Source organism: Scatophagus argus, chromosome 6 (genome assembly GCF_020382885.2).
Source record: "Scatophagus argus isolate fScaArg1 chromosome 6, fScaArg1.pri, whole genome shotgun sequence".
NCBI lineage: Eukaryota > Metazoa > Chordata > Actinopteri > Scatophagidae > Scatophagus > Scatophagus argus.
Genome location: NC_058498.1, coordinates 24372083 through 24394224, shown reverse-complemented (window position 1 = coordinate 24394224; position 22142 = coordinate 24372083). Strand labels below are relative to the sequence as shown.

The 22142-nt window shown below is 40.5% G+C and overlaps 1 protein-coding gene across 8 annotated transcripts in view; it reads left to right on the top strand.

The window, feature by feature from the left end:
* The window catches only part of mcf2l2 (MCF.2 cell line derived transforming sequence-like 2), a 118737-nt gene that overhangs the window by 91900 nt on the left and 4695 nt on the right, over positions 1-22142 (top strand). For 3 of the 8 annotated variants that reach the window (XM_046392577.1, XM_046392576.1, XM_046392579.1), the window contains exons 28-33: positions 4970-5065; positions 8842-8946; positions 10810-10881; positions 11304-11414; positions 13197-13306; positions 14749-14864. In XM_046392577.1, coding sequence (XP_046248533.1) covers positions 4970-5065; positions 8842-8946; positions 10810-10881; positions 11304-11414; positions 13197-13306; positions 14749-14864 — 610 coding nt within the window. Of the gene's footprint in view, positions 1-4969; positions 5066-5211; positions 6025-8841; positions 8947-10809; positions 10882-11303; positions 11415-13196; positions 13307-14748; positions 14865-21383; positions 21458-22142 lie in introns of those variants that run through there. The other 5 variants (XM_046392583.1, XM_046392582.1, XM_046392584.1 and 2 more) reach the window with 4 other exon arrangements.

Here is a 22142-nt window from a genome sequence, read left to right as displayed (position 1 = left end):
AGTGAAAGGTATAAACAAAGTGATATTTCTAAATTTTTTACTCAGCAGTGTTGACGTCTTGATCAGGTCATATGTACACTATACAGACAAAAGTATACAGACAGCTTTGCAGCTATAACAGCTTTTGTTCCTCTGGCAAGAAACAAGATGTTTCTATGTGAAGCTTTGCCCATTCATGCAGCAGAGCATTTGTGAGTTCAAGCACTGATGGTGGATGAAAAGGTCTGGCTCACAATCTCTGTTCCAGTTCATCCCAAAGGTGTTTATGGTGTTGAGGTCAGCGCTCTGTGTGGGCCAGTCAAGTTCTTCCATACTACACTCATCCAACCATGTCTTTATGGAGCTTTGCTTTGTACACTGGGGCACAGTCATGCTGGAATAGCAAAGGACCTTTCCCAAAGTATTGCCACAAACTTGGAAGCATAGCATTGTGCAAAATGTCTTGGTAAGCATTAAGATTTCCCTTCACTGGAAGTAAGAGGCCCAACCCAACCCCTGAGAAACAGCCACACCCCAGTACTTTTATCTATATAGTGTAGCACACAGCTTCATTTGAAACCCCTAAAAGTTCAGCTTTAGCTGATGGTGCCAGAACACGCTAAATGACCCAGTTACAGCTTGTTATCTCTCAGACTACATTACACTACATGTCTACATTACAGAATTTAGAGGGTTTTTTTGTAAAAATGACACAAATGTTTTTAACTCATTTTAGAGAAGACCTTGGTCTATAGTAAAATGCCTGAACAACATGAAAACATCATAAACAAATTTCATTGGCTTAGTGTGAACATAGTGTGGATGGATACATAATAGATAATATGTTCCCCCAATGACACCACAGGTTACAGGCATTATTTTACCTTTACATTACATTTTGTTCAGAAGAAGGTCTGAGCAGCTGTAAGTACCTTGGTACTTACAGCTGCTTAGAGATGTACACACACACACGCTCCTCTTCTAATCCCCACTGCCAGTATGAAAGTAAAGGTTAAGGACAGTTGACAGCGGCTGTTGTTTTTGGTCTCACCCCTCAAATGGGGGTCTGGCCACTATAAAACCAACTGTCCTGTCTCCTCACATCCTTTCACACCTTCTCCTTCCTCTTTCTCTCCCTTCTTCTGTCTCTTTCTCTTGTACTTTCCCCTTCTGTCACTCTTGCTGACACTTCTTTCTTTCTATCCTCTCTCTGTTTCCCTCTGCTGCACACACTGTTCTCCTTTTTAACACTCTATTTCTCCTCTTCTCTCCCCTTTTTTTAAAAAAAAATAAATCTTTTTCCGTTTTCTTCCGTTTGTTTTTTCTAGAAGATGCATTATTGAAGCTGGAACACTTTTCACTGATATCTCAGCACTGATCAGCTGCTCCCTGCTGACAATAACACACAGACACACACACACATGCATCCTTAATGTGTCAGTATTTGTGACATTGTTTAGGAGGTGTTGCCCTGTCAGTTTGTATGTGACGCTGTGTGTTTGTGCCAAAAGTGTTAATTTCCCACTGGTGAAAGTGCAGGATTTTAGATTCATCAGTCATTAACACCTTATCGCCCACATGCTTTACTGTCATCTGTACCCAGCCCATATTTATTTACGTTTTCACAAAGCAGCACAGTAAAATGTATGCCAAGTGATTTGTTAGCAGTACAACTTTCGTTGTATCACTTTTATTCTAAAGAAGATGATTTAAAAATGTAATTCTCGGGTAATTCTCAAGTTTTGCAGTTATGAGGAGCATCTTTTGCTTGTGATTTCTAAGCTAATTTATGAATGTTTATTTACAAGTAACATGACTTAACTGGGCCATGCGATTGACTGGCGACCAGTCCAGGGTGTACCCCGCCTCTCACCCGTAGTCAGCTGGGATAGGCTCCAGCTCCCCCGCGACCCTGACGGATAAGCGGTATAGAAAATGGATGGATGGATGACTTAACTGGAGATAATGATATCCTTGTTAAGTGTACATCTCTGATGTTTAGTTAAAAAAAAGGATCCACATGTAGGGAACCAGGCAGGAAGGTTGAAGAACAAAAAGCAAGCCTTAATAACAAGATGAATTTAGTTGACAGAACAGGCAGGCAACAAAAACTGAGGGAGCAGTTGGAGGCAAATTCAGGAACAAAGGAAAAATACAAAAACTAAACTAAGGAGGCCATAAACTTGTATGGCACAAAGAACACAGGCAGGAATACTGGCAATCAACAAATGCAGGCAACCTGACAACTGAGAGAGTGAAAACACATGGACTAAAAATACACAAGAGGCTAATTAAACAGGCAGGAAAACACAGACACAAAGTAAAACAAAACATGACACATGAGAAAAGTCAGCTTTCAGCATAAAACAGGAAATGACAGAAGTAAAACCTAAAACAAATCATACTGAATCCAAAAAATGTATCATGTTTTTGTGTTCAGATTTGACTTAATTGTGACTCCAAGAAGGAGTCAAATCGTTTCAGCTGGGCCCCGCATGAGCTGGGTGTCATAGCCACTGCTACTGCAAATGTTGGCTGTATTGCAAAGTGGGTCAAATCACTGAGCAAAAGTTCATTAAGCAGGTTAATGTCCAGACTGGTTTCAATAGGGTGGCCCAAGTGGGCACTGATTTATTTCAGGGTGGCATGAAGGACAACTACACACACACATACATCAGAATAGAATTAATTCACCATTACTCATATACCATAATTACTTACATTACGATGTCTTACAATTTCACGCATTCACAAAATTCCAATCATTTAGCACATTAAAAGATACCTAGTCCTACCGATTCAGATTCCATCATCGACACTGCTTATCGATCCGATTCCTTATCGATTCTCTTATCGATTCTCATTGGGTGAGGGAATGAAATAATACAAATGGGTTTGTTTGCTTTAACTCTTTAATATTTCTATCCAAACTTTATATTTTAAAGTTTGGATAGAAGATACAGCATATCCAGTATGCACTCATAATCTGTAATGTATCCTTAGGGGAAAAAAAGGAAAGAAAAGTAGGCAATTTACTTCTCAAATTATGTCAAGAGACCAAAAAGCTTAACACAGCTTTTACGTTCCTTTACAAAATATCAGAGGGCCCAGAGAAAATGAAATATTTGGGTTTTTAAGCCCATCTGATACAACTTGAAACACTGAGACTGAGAACAGTCAAAGGAGAGCACAGTATTCAGATGATGAAAGGAGGTTAACATGGTGCTAGCATAAACACAATAGACAGGACCTGGAGGAGTTTATCGTTCAACATGTAAAGCAGAAGACGCCCAGAGGTTAGCTCCGCCCCTGCTTTTACCTGGATGACACATTACATTTCCGCAAGTTAATTGCGTGCTGGGATATTGGAGATATTTCCCCCTTTGACGAAATTAAAGCTTTGCAAGTAGCCTGGGTATCATCTTGTCGCGTGAAATATAGCCAAAGTTTAGAATGCTTCTGCCTTGACGCCATGTTGGAAAAGTTCAGAACCCAAATACACCTCTTGCGTGTGACATCATCACGCATTTGCGATGTATGTGGAATCGATAAGCGGTATCGTCAGGCATGCAAACAAACGATTCAAAGAATCGAATTACTGGGAACCGGTTCTCAAAAAGAACCGATTTTTGATTCCCATCCCTACCAATAACGCCAACAAAACAGAGTGGGACCAAATAATAAGGCTTCCATACTAAGTCTTCAAAAGCAAACTGTACTTCCACAAGTAGGCAAAACATAAAAGACAACAATCCACATTGAAAAATACTTGTGGAAGAGTTGGTTGGAACTAAGGTCCCACTGGGCTGATAGTCAGTCATACTTGAGGATAATGGGGTGGCATTTGGGGTGACTGATCAGACTTCCACCCTGGACACGGTCCTGACAATAACCAACACCAACTGCCATGCCGTGCACTCATATTCGCCTATACGTGTGTGTGTGTGTGTGTGTGTGTATGTAAGAGAGAGCACTGGCCCTGACAGACTCTGAATGTTCTGCCATAGTGAGGCTACTGTGCCCTTCAACCCAGACAGACAGACAGATGGAACAGGAATAGATGAGTCAGGCTGATGTACAGATCAGAATACTGGAAGGCTGACAGAGTATTTTACAGTGACTTTATACTGAATAACGTTTTCATGGATGAGCAGAAGGTTTAAACGGATGAGTGGTGTGTATTTGCGTCTTTCTTCTGTGTTGTGAGTTTTTTTTTCCTGAAAGGCTCCTACCTGTGCTTTTCTGCAGTATGTATGAGTAGTACGAGTACTCTTAAGTCTTTATTCTTTTTCATCAAAGCCCTCGACCATTGTCTTTCTCATCTCACAATTGGGTGTTACTAAGCAACTCTGGCTGGGCCATTCAGGTTTAATTGCCTTACTCAGGGATGCTTCAGTCAAACTTGTTAAGCAACGATGAGCCTGATCTCATTATTCCCTCCCAGACTGTTTCAGCATCTATGTCGTGTGGTTGCAGTGAAACCACAGTATCCACAAAGGATGTTTTTTATAATAATGAAAGCTTTACCCATTCTGCCAAAATCAACCGCTAATCCTACGTTACATGGATCCATATTCAAGGATTTACCTTTGTTCATCTGACAGGTGACAACAGTGTTGAAAATGAAACTGTTATTGTTGTGTGTACTTTCATCCCACTGTCTGGCTGTTTTTGCAAATTAATTGATTAACCATCACCCAATAAAGCGGGCACAACCGCACACACTTCAGACATCGGGAATTAGGGACAAGCAGGGAGACACTCCCAAAACAAAATGTAATTATACCAAATGCTATTTGCAGTGAAGTAAGAAAAAAAACAACTACCAAACATACATATTAAGAAAAGATGTAGCTTTGGCATGAGACTCAGGCACCATATTGACACCAAGATAGCACATTGTCAAACAACAGTGAAGGCCTACTCTTCTTCTTCTGCTGCTGCTTTCCCTGCTTTACTAACTCCTGCTCCCTCTTGCCTCCCCACTCAGTCGATGCTTCAGCCAGCCAATCAGGTCACTCGGCTGCTAACGCTAGGAAACGCTTCACCTTGCAGGGACTTTCCAACAGGAGGTCTCTTCCGGCAGGTAACAGCAACACTTCCAGTGCTCGTCTATGCCACCGTGATGGTCATCATCACTAGCATTTGTTGTCTATACCATCATCCTCATCACCTGTTCTTTGTTCTCTTCATCCGTTATTGCTGCCACCATCGTTTTCGTCTTGATGCCAGTCATCATCATCCTGAAGAGCAGCAGCGTCTGCCTTGCTTCTGTCCTTTCTAGTTTACTCTCCAGTCACACAACTGCTGCTGTCCTCTCTTTTTTGTTGCTAAATTTTGGCGTGTGTCTTGTTGTCGGGCGGCTCTCTCCTTGCACCCCACCACACGTAGGCTCTCTGCATAATAAAGGCCACATGTCCTTCTATTCCCTTTTTATTTGTTCATGTCAGTATTGACTCCGCCTGTCCGCACTCCAACAAGAAAACTCTGTGTTTAGGAAAGGAGAGACTGAGCGTGAAGACAGCAAGACTGCAGGAGATAGACAGGTGAACTGAAAGCGAGAGAATCTGCCTGGGTCCTGGCAGTGGTGACATCTCAGTGAGGAAGTTCTGCGGTGCAGCGCTACGCTAAATGTCACCCTCTAATATTTGAGTCCTCTTGACATTTGGAAGCATATTAACATTTTTGGAGGAGGACAGGTCTTGATTCCAGGGTCTGCTTTCTATGCCACAGCAGTTCAGCCAGCCTTTGAGCCACACATGCTCCTAATGAGGCTGATAAGTGAGGTGGAAGGAGTCGGGTAATGGAGTCAGTTCACCAGTCAAGCAAAGATGTCTAGAAAACTCAAAGTAAGCCTACAACCTCATCAAGGAAGAAAGTAAAAATTGCTGTAGAAATTTGTTCCAACCACAAATGAAATTCCACACGGAATAACTATACATTCTGAAATTGTAGCCTTTATTTAACTTAACTGCAGAGAGAGAACTAGGCCTTTATTGGTATCAGGCTTATACCAGAGACAGGTCATTTTTTCTTATTGCCCTTATTACTTATTACGTATCATGATTATGACCCAAGTTCCAAAAAAGTTGGGACACTGTGTAAAACGTCTGTAGAAACAGCATGCGGTGAATTGAAAACAAATTATGACAACGGTTTTACAAAGTGTAATTTTATACAGTACTTTATACGACCAGGTGTTTGACAAAGTGGTGAACCTCAGCCCATCTTTGTTTGTGAACGACTGAGCTTTTCGAGGATGCCCCATTCATTCCCAGTCATGTTACTATCACCTGTTACCATTTAACCTTCTTACCTGTGAAATGTTCCAAACAGGTGTGTTCTGAGCGTTCCTCAACTTTCCCGGTATTTTGTTGCCCTTCTCCCAACTTGTTTGAAATGTATTGCTGCCATCAGGTGCAGAATAACCATGTATTTACAAACATCAATGAAAATGATAAGGTAAAACATTAAATTAATTGTTTTTTTTTGTTTTTGATTAGCCCATTCGTAACTTAGAAGTTACATTTATGTGCAACTAATTTGCAACAGGAAATGTCTTTGTAAGGGAAAAACCAAAGTGTAGAGGTTGCTTTAGCTGCACAGTAATATCTTTTGGAATGAGAGTCCATATTCATGGCATCTTAGCAACTCGTGATGCCAGCTTCCTCTTTGAACAGGAAGTAGCAGGGTTTATGGGAAATGCAGTTTTTAAGGCTGATCTGATACACCAGAATCCTCTTTTATACTAATCTTCATCATCTGTAAGAGCAGTTTCCTTTCTTAATACAATGAGTTCATGATGCTATTATCTATTGTAGCTGTGCCATGAGCGCTGCTTGATGCAAATCCTAATGCTGAAACCAAATCTGAAGTTTGAACTCATGCTTTGTAAAATGATTGGATTCATATCCAGTCCTCATACAGTAAATACAATAGCCATTCACAGTCCAAAGCACTGCCTTGAGCAATAAATGTGCTGTCTGCTGTACGAGATGGAAATCAATGCTGAGTCGATGGCAGGTGTCCTCCTGCTGAATAGACTCACCATTAACAGAAGTGCTTTCTGCAGCTTCCTATGCTTCACTGCTGCATTTGCCGGCTCCATAACATGTCCAACCTGTTAGATCACTGAAGTATGGACTGAGTATGGGCCACTCTTTCTGCTCCATCCTGTGACTTGAAAGCACTCTGATGGTCACACTATGGCTTAGCTGTTCTGGGTTCTTTTTTTTTTACAGTGATACAGCCTTCCAGCTCAGCAGGTAGAAGGAGGTGAAGTTTGACAGCTAGCGGGTTTACAACACAGTTTAAGTCCAGTAAATGGAATATTGGTTAAATTACGTAAATTAAAACAACTCACCATTGACTTTCGGCTTGACACAACACAGCAATGGTGGTCACCTGGAAAAGTCCTGTGTTTATTTAGCCCATCCCTCCACCACCACCACAAGCTTCTTCTTCTGCAGGATTTGTCTGTGCATAATTATTACACCACCTAACTCAAAACATAAATATGGGTTGTACTAAACTACCTGCACAGACAATGTATACAGCCATTTTTCTAGTGAAGATAAGCTGAAGTCAGAGCTGCTCCACAGTTGTGTTGCAGTGGTGTCGCATCAGGTGTAATGACACATGAAAAGTGACATTTATTGACTTAATGATGGCTGACGGATAATTACGTGAAGCCTCATATTTTGTCTGGATATTTTCTAATCCAATCTAATCATTTTTTGATGTCACTGAACTGCACATAAAAAGTAAAGTCTGATCAAATTCTTCAAACAAGTCATTTATTATAGTGTTTGGTATAAAGTCTCATTTTTCTTGTGCCACCACCATCAAGCAGTCATTCTACTCATTTGGACTGACAAGCTGTTTTAATTCTAAGTTCAATCACATGGGTGTGTAATGAAGTCATTACAAATGCGATATTTGTTGTTTCATCACATCATCAATTTTAAGCTCTATCAGCCTTTTCTAAAAGCCCCAAACCAACACTAAAGGGTCAGTTTGACAAATAAACTACAATTACATTTTCTTACATATTCCTTATAGCCTCTAGCCATACAGAGGTTTTGAAACATGTGTCCCTGAGATTCACGGTGCTGCTCCAGTACAGGGGAGGTGGATAATACATATGTGTTTTTTTTTGTGTGTGTGTGTGTGTGTGGGTGTATGATTTTACTTCATTTATTAAGTCTATTGCAACAAGATTGTGATGAAACAACAAATATGACATCTGTAATTACTACTTTGTCGCGGTTGGTGTTCTTAAGTTCGTTCTTTGAAAACAGTTTGAAAAAAACAAAATAAAAAATCGAGATTTACTTGCTGGCATTTTCTGGAGCCTTCAGTCTTATGTCATGGTGTTATGTCAGTGGATGGATGGACGGAATTTGCTTTGGCTCGTGATATAATCTTCCTCCCACACACAAGCACCTATTATCACCTGACCAAAGTTTCATGCTTAGTTATTGCTACTAGCATGAAACTTGACCTATAAGCAAACTCCGCCCACTGAGGAAGTCCAAGAGAGGAGGTTGAAAACTGAGGCAAAACTAGCACTGGAAGTGGAACTCTCATCAGTATTATTATTATGTTTTGTTTTGATGTGAGCATTTGAGTAAAGAGATTCGGTGTTAAAAATGTTAATAGCATCTAGCGATCTTTTACTTTGTGTTATGTTGTTATATTGTTTTTTCTTCTCCAGTTTGCCTTCTGTGTGAAATGCCTCATCTCTCTGTCCATCCTCCTCTGCTTGTCCCTGTCCCTTCCTTTGTCTCGGTCCGTCGCTCCCACCTGATCTCTCTCTCCATGTCTCTTCCTCCCTCCTGACCCCTCGCTGCATGGCTATAGAGCCAGCTCCTAAGGAGGCACAGGTCGCCCGCCGCTTCTCTCTTACCTCCTCTCTTGTATCCTCCTCCTCCTCCTCGTCCTCCTTCGCCGCGAGACGCACAAAAGGTATCTGATTAGCTGTCCAAAATCGTCCTGCCTCTACATTGTGCTATTCCTATATTTTCTTCTGTTCACGCTCACTCTGTCTTTCTCTCTTCTCTTCACACTCACTACTCTCACACAGTCACACAGAGAGTGGGCTAATGAAAGTTGACATACTGTTCACAGTTGAAGTATTATAACACTGCATTATTTGATAGGCACTTTTAGCGTTGAATAAAAAAGTGTATAAAATAATTATTATAATCCAAAGAAAGGTCAGTACTTTGTATCCAAACTACACATCCAAAAAGGAGAAACTGTCATTCTGTATATTTTTGGTTTCGTGACACTCTCTGTTGTTTTCTAGTTGGCTTACAGTGACACTGACTGACCACCAGACAGTAACAGACACATAAAGAGCTGTGGACTTTCAACCACAACCCACGCTAATCTTCTCCCTTTCAGCTACAAGGACGGGGACGTCTTGTCCTGCACTTTAGTTTGCTTACCTACTTAGCTGGTCGGCTGTAGCGCATGAAACAGTTTTAAAACAGACCAGCATAGATCAGATGATCAATAACACAGCTGATACAATATTGTGGACCTTTGAACTGTAGGTTAACAGACAACTTTAAAGACAGCACATATACATAATATTTACATACATGTACAGCATGGTTTATAAAGTATCTCCATAGGATGGTAATAGAAATGTGTTGATACTATACTCCAATTAAAAGATGTGAAAACACTGCTTAGGTGGCTTTGTCCGTCAGTACATCCCTGGTTATTATTTTTCAACCAATGCTTTGCAATTTCATACACTCTCAGGTCAGTCATGACCAAAACACCCTCAAATTGAATCTGTATGTGTGCACATATATATAGTGGGGACAAAAAAAAGCTATTTTCTTATTACCTTCTCCCCATTTACTGTTCTTTTGAAATTTATGAGATGCATAGAAAAAGTCAAGCCTTGGCTGCTGTTAAAGGTACAAAAATGTAGCTGCAAATGAGGAGACATACATATTCTTTTTAAAAAGCGACAGTAAAGAAATAAGAATTTTGATAAGCTGACATTTGGAATGTAGGGTGACATTCAAAGTGGCAGTACAAGTGCAATTTACTGCAGGAATACAGATCAGAAGTTCACTTTCAACCAGGCAGAGGCAGAGGAGGAATTAAAAACACCAGAAAAGAGCTATTGAAGTTTTCCTTTAAATTATTCCCACTCAGGCCATTCTCTGCTTTTATTATATTTCTTTGTTGTCCCTGAATACAGTCGAGCGTGTTTCATAACTTGCGTCCGATGAGACTGCTGCAGGTCACACTGGCTGTAAGGTGTTCAGTGGAGTCAAGAATGTGGCTGGAGCTTCATAGTTTCTGATATCAGTTCTCATCCAAGATGTGCATTGATACCAGGGCAAATATTATACTAAATATTATGCTTCTTGGAATAGTCATGGAGGTTGACTTTCCTAATCTCAATTTTGTTAATCCCATTCAGAAAATGAGGGATTTAAAGGACAATTATCTTTATTCGTTCATCTTATTTTTGGTGGTAACACAAACATTATATTCACATAGTTAATAGGCCTATGGAGTAAAGCCACTGACGTAACACAGAAGGAAAGCACAGGCGTATTTAATCAGATGGCCATCACCTCCTCTGTGTACACAATAGCAGTTATCACAATTGTGACTCTTAATAAAATTATAATGGACAACTTTGTCTGAGTCCTTACTTCAACAGACAGAAGCTCGGTGATGGGCATTTCATATCAGTGGTATCTGAAGGGATGGGCGGTGAAGCTGTTTCAGCCTTGTTTTTTCATGTTCAAATGCATCTAATGAAGCATCTGGTTGCTGCTATTTCCCCCCGGCCAGGTCCCCTCTCTGCTAGCACAAAGAGCAAGAGACACGAGATAAAGAGTGATCCCACTCCGTTTGGTTATGAAGGTACATGCCAACGTGTTTGTGTAATGTACAGGCTCTGAGCATGCTGGGCCATTTAGGCTGTTGTTTGGTTGACAAGTCAGAAGGTATTTTTGTATTTGGGGATGATGTGTGTATGTGTGCATGCATTTGTGTGCTTGTGCGGTTCTCATTTGTTGCCTGCTGTGTTGACTTGTGTTGTGATTTGTGAAGTGTTGTTTCAGAATGCACAAGCATGAAATGAAAAGATCAGATATTTAGTAGATAGAGTAGATATTTATTTTTGTGGTTATGGTGTGGTGAGGGTTTTCTTTTCTCTCTTTCTTTTTTTTCCCTTAAATTTAATGTATCTCTCAAGACCTCCGTGTTTTCATACTGGTTATGACAGATGATGAGTGGTGATCATAATAAAAAAGGGTTTTATAAAGCATTTGGCTTCCCTCCAGATACTTTGCGTGGTGCTATGGCTGTAGTCAGGAAACGTCAGAGCATGACCAGCAGCACTACCACTGCTGCTGGCGGCACCTCAGCTGTCCCCAGATCCACCTCCCAACCAGGTAACTGCAGAGGACCACTCATCTCCTACAGTCATTTGTGTGGTTGTTTTCTGGTGCAGCTGAATTCAGTTGTACATTGGTGTCGGTGAGAAAACTGAGTTTGTTTTGGGTTTTGCTTGGTTTTCATTTCACATCATTTATTATTATTATTATTTTTTTTTTTTAGTTTCCAGACGTGTGTCTTCATCTGCTTTTTGCAGCCCAGACTAAAGCTCAGCTGAAATACAGCCTGGTTTACCAATCATGTCTATGTATCACAAAGCTTGTAATTTCTCAGTGCGCTCTAGAGTGACCCATTTGACCCTTAAGTCCAACTTTATAGTCACTGTGGTCAGGGTTGATAATAATAGATAGAATGCCCCGCACACACTTTCAATGTTTCTGTCTAGATTTGTACACTAAGCTTTAACTCAAACTAGACTTGAGATTTACTCAGCAGGTTGAAAGAAAAAGGATAATAATATATAAAGTGGCAACAGCCCACAGTTTAGCCTACCATGTCATCTTGTCATTGGCTGCTTTTGTTTAGGTGTGTCCTTTGAAGACGCCATACTATGGCTAAGATGTAAATGGGAAGAAATTGAATAAAGTGGGAGCTCAAATCACTGTGGTATGTCCCCCCTTGTGCTTCAGTGTGTTCTGGTAATAGGAATGTAAAACCTGGAGTAGAGTGGCCAAAAATCTCTAAATGAATAAGCTACAATTATTAATTGTGTGTGCGTGAAATACAAAGAGAGACAGCCTCACTTGTATGGTTACTCAGCCAACCACTCTTGAATCCCATTGTGGTTTTAAGGCACTTTCTCCCTCACCCTTTTTACGCTCACTTATTGTTGTTAGATGGAGCTGGGATCAGGAGGAAACTTGTGTTGAACTGGATTTTATTACAGTTCTGTATAAAATACATAGGGTTAGGGTTCATTTCATGCTGCATATTTCCACTTGAACACGGGTATTGGTTTTATATATCTTTAAAGGTATCAGTGGAAGTAACCTACGGATAGGCTGTATTCAGACTTTTCCAGTCAAATAATATCTGAATATGTTGCTTCTTGTACCCAGATCTACCAAAACACGACTATTTGTTTGCTTTTGCTGGCAGCCAGTCACTGCAAGCATTCTTCGATTTAATGCAACATGATTGACCCTCTGCATTGTTGTGTGTTTATTTATACTACACTTGGCCCTAATTTGAAGTAATATTAAAATGCATAAAAGTACAAATTATTAATTTTTTTTTTAATTTAAAAAAATTCATTAGTCTTGCTACCCTGCCACTGCTGCTATGAGCCACCCACCAATCAGTTCTTTAAGAAAAAATCAAGACAAGTTTTGCACAAGTTTTGCAAGAGTGTGTTTTAAATTAAAACTGTCAGTCACAATTAGCTGTATTATAATAAGGGAAATACTTGACTTTACTTCAGGGTGGCTTGATAAATATCACTCTTTAAATAAAGAATCTTAGATAGTACTTTTTACCTAAGCATGAACTCTTCCCTCATAGTTAGGAGCTCTCATCTATAAAGTGTGCTCGACCCCATCTCTGTCACGCATTTAGGACCAGTTGGCAGGATTAGAGATCGTTCACCATGCTGTGTGTGAGAAGCTTGGCTAGAGCTTTAATTATTGCTTTCATGATGATGTAAGACAAATAACTTAACTGCACAGCAACATTGCCTCCCTGTCAATGAAGCACCGTCACCTGCCAAGTGGAGTAGTAAAATCCCCCCTTGTTTATGAGTACATTCCTGGGGTTAATAATGTTGTATTGATTTTGCTCAGGCTGGGTCCAGCGGCGTCTCCCCTCCATGGACACAGACGATTTTGAGACGATCCCCTCCAGCGCAGAGGAATCCTCCAACTCTTCAGAAGAGGAAGGCAACAATAAAAATGTAGGTTTCACTCAACACTGCAGCTCACTGTGGCCAGAAAATGTAGGGTCTGCTTTTTAAAACTGATTTAATAATGGAACAGTAAATTACTTTATTTTCAAACAAGACTATATTGTTGAATGGTCGCCCAAGTGAAAAAATGCAGCTCAGCCATCGCATTCCGGTCCTGCTGGGTCACGTCAGCTTTCACTATAAATCATCACATTCTGCGATCACTCACTGTCCCTCGACAGCTCTGCACTCATCCCTCATTTCCTCTCCACTCATCCTTCACTTTCCCCTCTTTTCTACTAAATCCCCTTCTGATCCCCCCAGAAAGAGAACCCCTCTGCTGCCTAATTATTTCCCACGGACATGTGTCTCATTAGCAGCAAGCACTGACGACTTGACATTTAAGAAACGAGGGAGGAGAGACGAGAGACGGGAGGATTATAGCTGCACAGGTCCGCCGGGTATGGCAGCCTTTCCAGATCCATTATAATCTGTGTGATGTACAGTAGAGAGGCACACAGGCAGACAAGCAACCCACACACACTGAGCTTGTTGTTGTCGCACACATGCTCACGCTCTTTCGGGCGATAGATGGCAAATTCAATTATTTGCGTTCATCAACAAATAATTACGAATTGTGAAGCCTGTGGATGCAACTTGTAGACAACAAAGACAAAGTGAATAAGCAAGACATCCGACACTGTGCAAAACTACATCCCAAAATTGTTTGTCAAAACTGTCAAGTGGGAGGCAGTTTACCGTTGGCCTGACAAATATGAATCTGTCCGAATCCTTTCACAGTGAACATTGAGACGTTGTTTGACTATTCATGTTGACATGTTGTTTGACTGTTTGGACATCTAATCAAGATGTCCAAAATCAAAGTTTTGCTACCACCTGGGAGGTTGCTGAACGTCCTTCCAGGACGTCCTAGCAGCAGCGACGTACACTGCTAGCACGAATGGGCCTATTTAGTTATTACCGTAGATGTTTATGTACGCAAAACTGAAAATAAGAGGTCAGCTAAGTACAAATTGAAAGAAATATGTTATTTAAACCCCTTTAAAAGCAAAAATCTTCACTGTATCTGCTAAGCTAAGAGCGTTAGTGTGCAGGCTATCTGAAGTGGACCATACGCGAGTCTGAATAACGCCTTTTCAAATCAGTTTGGTATCTTGAGCCTTCCGAGACATGTTCGAGACATGGATATGGAGCGAGGTTTTTTTTGTTTTGTTTTATTAAGAAGCCCCCAGCTTCTTCAGTTGTTTAAGAGAACGCTGCAACTCTGTTTTGCTGTTTTGTGGACTAAGAAACTTCACCTGACTTTCCATCAGCATTGGGGTGGGGAGACTGAACTTTCATTTCCTCAAACTGTTTGTTCGTGCTGGGGTTCAGTGAATCCTTGCGGGTCCAACATGGAAGTGGCTAAATGCAGAGTTCATGTCTTTCAGGGTGATGGCAGTCGTTTCCGGGTACAGCTGACCTATGAGTCTCGTGAAGCACGAGACCTCTCTCTGGAGACAGGTGACCTGGTCCAGTTTCTGGAGGAAGCAGAGAACGGACACTGGTGAGTTTCATTTGGCTCCGCCATTCTGTGGGAAGTCATTCAGCTTGTTCCTGTGCACACTTTGTTTCTCTGGTTGCAGTTGGTTGCAGCTCCCCCTGATTTAGTGCTATATTTAAAATCGCGGGGCTAAGTGGGGCTCCATCTGCCAGTTCAAACACGTCTTGTTCCTAAATAAAGGTGTGAGAACATAAACTTTCCACTTTGAGCAAGCATCTTACAAATAATGCAAAAATAAACTGCCTGACATGACAGTACACTTTATTTCGAGAACTTGAGTTGAGCATCTCATTCACTCTGTCTGCCCATAAACTGTAATTGCAAGTCCTCTGTTTCCGATCTCATCTATAGAAAGTGTTTTTGTTTTTTTTTTAGTTTTCCTGAGAAGTTTATATTTTTGGCTCAGCATTCTTTGCAGAAGACTTTTATTGTTGGAGCACATTCTCCATAGCAACGAAAGGATCATAGTTTGCCTGTTTCCTGCTTACTTGCTTCTGGTCTTTAGACCCTGTATATTCAGCATTTTATTACTGAACTATCTGCACAGCTAATTCATATGACTGGCTGTGGATTGCGTCCTTTTTACTTGTCATCATCATGGCACTAAAGGTCCTGGTATGAAAATGCAATGAGTTGAGGCAGAGGTCAGTTGTGAGCATAAGACAGGTATGAATTTTCCTTTCAGCGACTGATATGTATAGATAGCAGTGTCAAAATATGTTGATAAAAATTCATTAATTAAAAATATAAAAGAACTTTTAGTACATTGGAAAGCCACAGTGATGATATTAGTAAATAACTTATAAATTACTTGTAAATAACTTGGATTAAGTTTCATGATAAATACATTATGAATTAGGAATAAGAGTTAATAAGTTTATCTAGTACCAAACAGCATGCTGGTTATTTATAATATTGTTATTTAATTATATCACAGGCAGATGTGTATTTTACAGTGTCTTAACCTGCATATGACAGAATATATTATTATTATATTATCTAGAATATATTATATTATTATTATTGTTAGTAGTAGTGGTAGTAGTAGTAGTAGCAGTAGTATTACAAGTATTATTTTCAATAGATAAAATTTATCTAAAAGAAAATTAGTGAGTGGTAGTTGAATTACCTGAATGATTTAAGTAATGGGAATGAAAATAGAATAGATAGAAGTTTTCCATATAATGGAAGGATCATAGGGCACGCACGGTGGTGCAGCACTGGTTAGCACTGTCGCCTCATAGCAAGAGGGTTCCAGGTTCGAATCCCGATCTGGGTCCTTTTGTGTGGAGTTTGCATGTTCTCCCTGTGCCTGCGTGGGTTTTCTCCGGGTACTCCGGCTTCCTTAAACAATCCCAAAAACATGCAAATCAGGTTAATTGGCTACTCTACATTGTCCCTAGGCTCCAGTCCCCCTGACAGATAAGCGATATAGAAAGTGGATGGATGGATGACCAGGGTTGTAATTGAAATTTGGCTAGTGGTGGCTAGTGTGTGAGAAGTCATTCCAAAAAAACCCAGGCCAAAAGTTTTGAAAGCCATCACCAACATTCATCAACCGCCCTATCAACCACCTGCACCTGTGTTTAGGTCATTTGCTGCTATGGGACAGTTCAATGGGCCATATTAGTGTCAATGTTTCACTAGAAACCTGCTCAAATGACCCTAATAGTGCTGTGAGTTACCTTCCACTCTGCAATTTAGGAGGCACTCATCATCCTGCTATCAACTCATTGAATAACTGCGTCATTGTGTAATTTTATTCATGCACCATTTTGCACTAAAATGATGCAGTAAATTTGCAGCGGTCTTGGTACCAGCACATTTCTCGAGTGCTTAAATTGAAATTCACAAGTAGTGCCACGGTAAATTGTGACATTGAGACTTTGTGTCAGACCCACAGCAATACGTTTTCATGACCCTTTGATTATCTGCATGAAAAAATGGCACAACTGTGAATAGTTTTAGAATTGTATGTCAACTTCAAGAAGAATTTTCAATGTCAGATTATCTGGATCCTGGCTGGTAGGTGCTGCAAGCCTACTGACACTGTGCTTTTACTGATAGACATACATTCTATAGACACAACTATTGGCATACCTGACCATTGTACCAACAGGAACTTTAATGACATTTCATTCTAAATACACAGACAGCTTTACAGCTTCCACTCTTCTGGGAAGGCTTTCCACAAGACTCTGGAGTGTTACATCGTACACAAGGCCATTGATAACATTTGTAGTAATGTTGATGTGATACATACAAAATGTATAAAAGTAGCATATCCACGGTTTACTGTAAAATACTGTGGTGACATTTTATTCTGGCCACTGGACCGGATATGTTCTCCTACACTGCAACACACTGCTAACCTGCCCACAGTGTACTCTGCCTCTAGCCTCATACATGCTGGGCTACAGCCTCGCACGACCCTGAAGAGCATAAATGGATATTGAAAATGGATGGATGGACCTTACAATATAATGCAGTGCAATACAACAATACCATAAACTTCAGCCCCAGATATTGAGTTGAATCCATCCTCTCTGACAGGGTATCAAGAAAAATTGAACATTAAGCTTCGGAGAGGCAGCATTTGATGCTGAGCTGTTGTGTTGGATTGTGTTAGATTGTATCAGTGCTGATAGATTATGTGGTTTTGCATAAATAAAGTATTTTTTCCACTTCCTACGCTGCTATCTGTAATCATTACCTCTACCATGACTTCCCTGGTTAAAAGTCTATTTTAACTTTGGTCTACATTAATCAACCAAGACTAAGGAAAGAAATGAGACCAGCACAACAGCTGCTCCTTGGCTTTCTTGTTATTTACTGGCTCTAATGTTCATATATATATATATATATATATATATATATACTGTAAATGTGATTGGCTAGTACTGCTATACCAAGGCCATGTATATATAACGGCCACTCATGACGGTGGACAATTCGCTACCGTTATTCTGACAGTACAGCAGCCAGCGTGTTCACCCTCACATTTTTGGTAGTCATTACTGCTTTTATGTGCGATGTCCCATTTTATAGGAAGCTTTCTGACAGAAAACACGTTTGAAGTCAGGTGATAGATACAAATACAGATACAAAGTCCATGTGCTGTAGGTTAAAAATGGGTGTTGCATCGGACTCTCACCTGAGAGGATGGGGTTTGTGTGTATTATTTTTAGATTCACCTGTAGTGGATTCATGATTTTGTTTATCATTACTAGCACTAGCAGCCGTCCAGGTAAATTCAATAGGATTCAGGGGGTGGGAAATAGTGACGTAAGAGAGATGCTCAGGAAATAGTGACGTAAAGGCTGGACTACAAACCACCTACGTTCAAGAGCAGTTTTTTCTGTTGGATTTGTAACTTGGCAGATGTTATACATGCACAACAGTCTAGACCTTTAACTCATTAAAGGAAAGGGGAAAATCCATCCATCCATTTTCTATACCGCTTATCCATCAGGGTCGCGGGGGGGGGCTGGAACCTATCCCAGCTGACTACAGGGAGGCGGGGTACACCCTGGACTGGTCGCCAGTCAATCCCAGGGCCAACACACAAAGACAAACAATCACACACTCTCACACTCACACCTAGGGACAATGTAGAATAGCCAGTTAACCTAATGTGCATGTTTTTGGTATTGTGGGAGGAAGCTGGCTCATTTGGAATAAAAATTTTATTCACCAAAACAATACCCTGATGAACCAGCGGGAGATACAATAACGAAACGAGTGACTAATGGTGTATTGCCAAATCAAGGGAAACAGCTGAAAACACAGTGGCTTCAGATGAATAATAAATCTCTGTTTCATTCACCACATCTATCCTTTCAGCTCACCAGAAAAACAGAGGCTACTGCCTTTATGGAGAAACAGCCTCTGGAATCAAGCAACGAAAGAGTGTTTTGGTCTCATGCAAAGTCTCTGCATTGGGAAGTGACTGATACTCTGTTAGATAAAAGCTCGACCTGCTTTGATTATGCTCATTTTTCATCAGCTCATGCATATTTCAGCCCTTAAAACCGTCTCCTGTCGTCTACATCTATGGGTTTTTGCTGCTAAAAGGTCTCACTCACACACACTTGCTTCCTCCTCACTTGAGGAAAATGAAGAATTCATAAGTCCTCCCTTTTTTTCTTGAGCTTTTATGAAAGATCAAAGTTAATGTGCAACTGTAGAACTTTACAGAACGTGACTGATGAAGTGTGCTACTCATGTATGCATGTGAAAGGGTGTGGGTTCATGTGTGTCTGTGTAGATGTAGCGACACTCTTTTTGTGTATATGGATCAGCTCCTGAGATAAGTGTGCGTGTATGTGTGGATACTGCTGATCATCACATGTTCCAACACCAGCAGTGACGTGATTGCTAATGTAGCCATCCCAAGTGGGTGCTGCACCTTTCCAGATTTAGGCTTTCATTTCACACCCACAACACACACTGCGTCCCTGTCCCAGCCCCTGAGGGCTTGCTGTTGGCAATGTGTGGTATATTTGTATAAGGACTGAGAACACATTAGCACGTCCAAACACATCCTGTCAACACAAAGTCACAGTATGAGCAGAATAAATAGGGAATTACTTCACTCTGATGTATGATGCCAGAGCAAGTTCCTACATCCTCAAAGTCAACTTCTCAGAAGGTAGTGATGTGCCGATGGCTCAGCTGGAGAAAGAGGCTGATTAAAGTTGGACAGAGCCCATTCCAGTCTGGGCCAGTTACTGTTAATCATACCAGTCTGAGGATATGTTCTTATTAAATGATTCATCCAGTTTTGATTTATGTCCAGTGCTGATGCTCAGTGCTAATGCAGGAGGCAAAGAGACCTACCCAACATTTAGCAAGGGTTTTATTTGCTGTTCGGCCCATTTTAACAGAGTTTTTCCTATGCATTGCACCATAAATGAGTCCAGTCCAAGCTGTATTTTATGATTTTTGGTACAGACCCAGGTAATAGTTTGTATTTTTGTATGATTTCAGGGGTTTCCTAGCTTTTTACATAGTGTGCTTGTTTTTCATTTGAAGTTGTCAGTGTACTTACCCAGGTGTTCAATATGTGCTGTCTGTTAAGCCTTAGAAACTCATGGAATGGACATCGTTTATAATATTCAGGTTTCAGTATTCTTTACATTTCAGAAATTGTAGCTTCAAGACCTGCAGAAAATCTTGTTTTTGCTGACCTTCAGTGGTTTAACTTGTCTTGCTGACATGATGTACGCTAGGATGTTGTGACATCACGTGGTCTTTACTTTCAGACGAATATCCCCCAAAATATTTTTAAAGATGCTCTATGAGTAATTTTTTATTAAGACTTTAAATGAATTGGCTTCATTCCAGGTTTGTGAGACATGCCCCTACTCTCTCCATCTGATTTTGCATGGTTTTGAACCAAGCTCTGCAAAACCAATTATGCTACTCAATAAGACGTTTCCCAGAATCCAACAGACAAATCACTCTCATTAAGCCTCAATTAAGTGGTCTAGGGCAGTCACAAATGCATTTCCCTTTTTTGTTTCAGGAAACAAGACACTTCCAGTGCACCAGTGTTTATTCTGTAACTCTGTCTCATAATGTCAGTCAGTCATTGAATATAATCTATTACTTTATGTCTTCCGACCTTCCTTTGAACTCACAGTTTCCTAGGCCACCTGCCTCGGTGCATCTTTAATGGGGAGATTGGTCGATTTTATCATGGCTCATTTTTATTTACTCATTTCACAGCTGTCCCATAACTTTATAGCTATAGGGGCACTTATAATATTGTTAATTAGCCTACAAAAAAAACATTTTTATTTACCAAAGCAAAACAAAAAAAGGGGTTTAGCTTATCTCACCAAGAGCATAGATCAAGATATGATATACATGCCGACCACTTTTCATACATCTTAGTGGTTCGTATCCCAAGGGCTACTTTGTTGAAAGTTTCTAGGGAGAGTTATTTTTCCATACACAATCCTGAGTCCTATATCACATGTTCTCAGGCCAGGACTCTTATCAACCATGTGAAGTTTAAACCACATTTGACCATGTGCACTCAAGTTACCGCAACTTGGTGGAACAGGAGACATGTTATATATTCACATGTGCAACTGTACAACTTATTGTACAATTTGTATCCTCAGCATATATTGTTATACACTTTACTGTGTATTATTAATAGTAAGTCCAATATTTAACTTTTTAACTGTTAAGTTAAAAAATAGATAAGGAGAAAACGGACAACCTTATTTCAGACCCCTTGCAAAGTAGCTATATTAACTGAAGATTTTTGAGAATTCACCATTATTGATTATTTTATTTCTTGAATTGTTATACAGTGTTTTTAAGTAGTTATGCTATAGTATGTTTTGATCGTTGATACAGAATTTTTTTTCATTCTCAGATTAGATTGTTTGTGTTATTTACTAAAGGAAATAATTAAAGTCAGGGGCCTGTAAAATTAAGTGTTACTGTATTTACTTTCCTCCTGTGAGCGAGTGAAGACCCTCCCCTGCGTTGTGTTTCATGTTCTAGGTTAGTCAAGAACCTTTTAACAGAGGAGACAGGGCTGGTCCCATCCAGTATACTGCAAACAGCATCTGAAGGAGGTCACTAAGTAACAACACTACTTCTGACTAACCACTCGAAGCCTTGCTGTAACACACTCATTCACTCACTCACTCACTCCTCCCTCCTCTCCTTTACTCCATCTTCTGCAATTGCTCCCTCACTCCCTCACATGGCAGTTGGGCCAGGAGGGATTGGGTGGGCTTGGGTACTACCTTGGGAAAGGGAGGGACTGGTGAATACAGTTCAGGACGGATGGAAGGATGGAGCGGATGGGGGGTGAAAGAGCTTTGGCTTGTTGAGTTCAATATTCAGAGCATGATTTCAGTGGCTGCAGCACTTAGCCTGTCCTACACTGCCCATGAAGCACCCCCCCCCCAATGAGTATTAACCAATCCCAACACATTAGAACCTGTTGCTCCTCTCACTCGTCAACTCTTTGGAAAATAGAGCTTCAGAAAACATACCTCCTGTATCCATTCATTCTTTGCACCTCACCTCACCTGAGCACTCATTGTATGTCACAATGCTGTGTTAAGGTCATGGTTTGTTGCCTCAAAATACTTTTTATTACATAATAACCACTCTTGGGCTCTTTCTCTACCTTGGTTTTCTTGCTTCAGTGTCCCCTCTGTCCTCCATCCATCTCTCCACCATCTCCACTCTTTCATGCCTACTTGAAGGCTGGCCCTTGAAGTGTTTGTTATGGCCTTGCATGTACTGTTA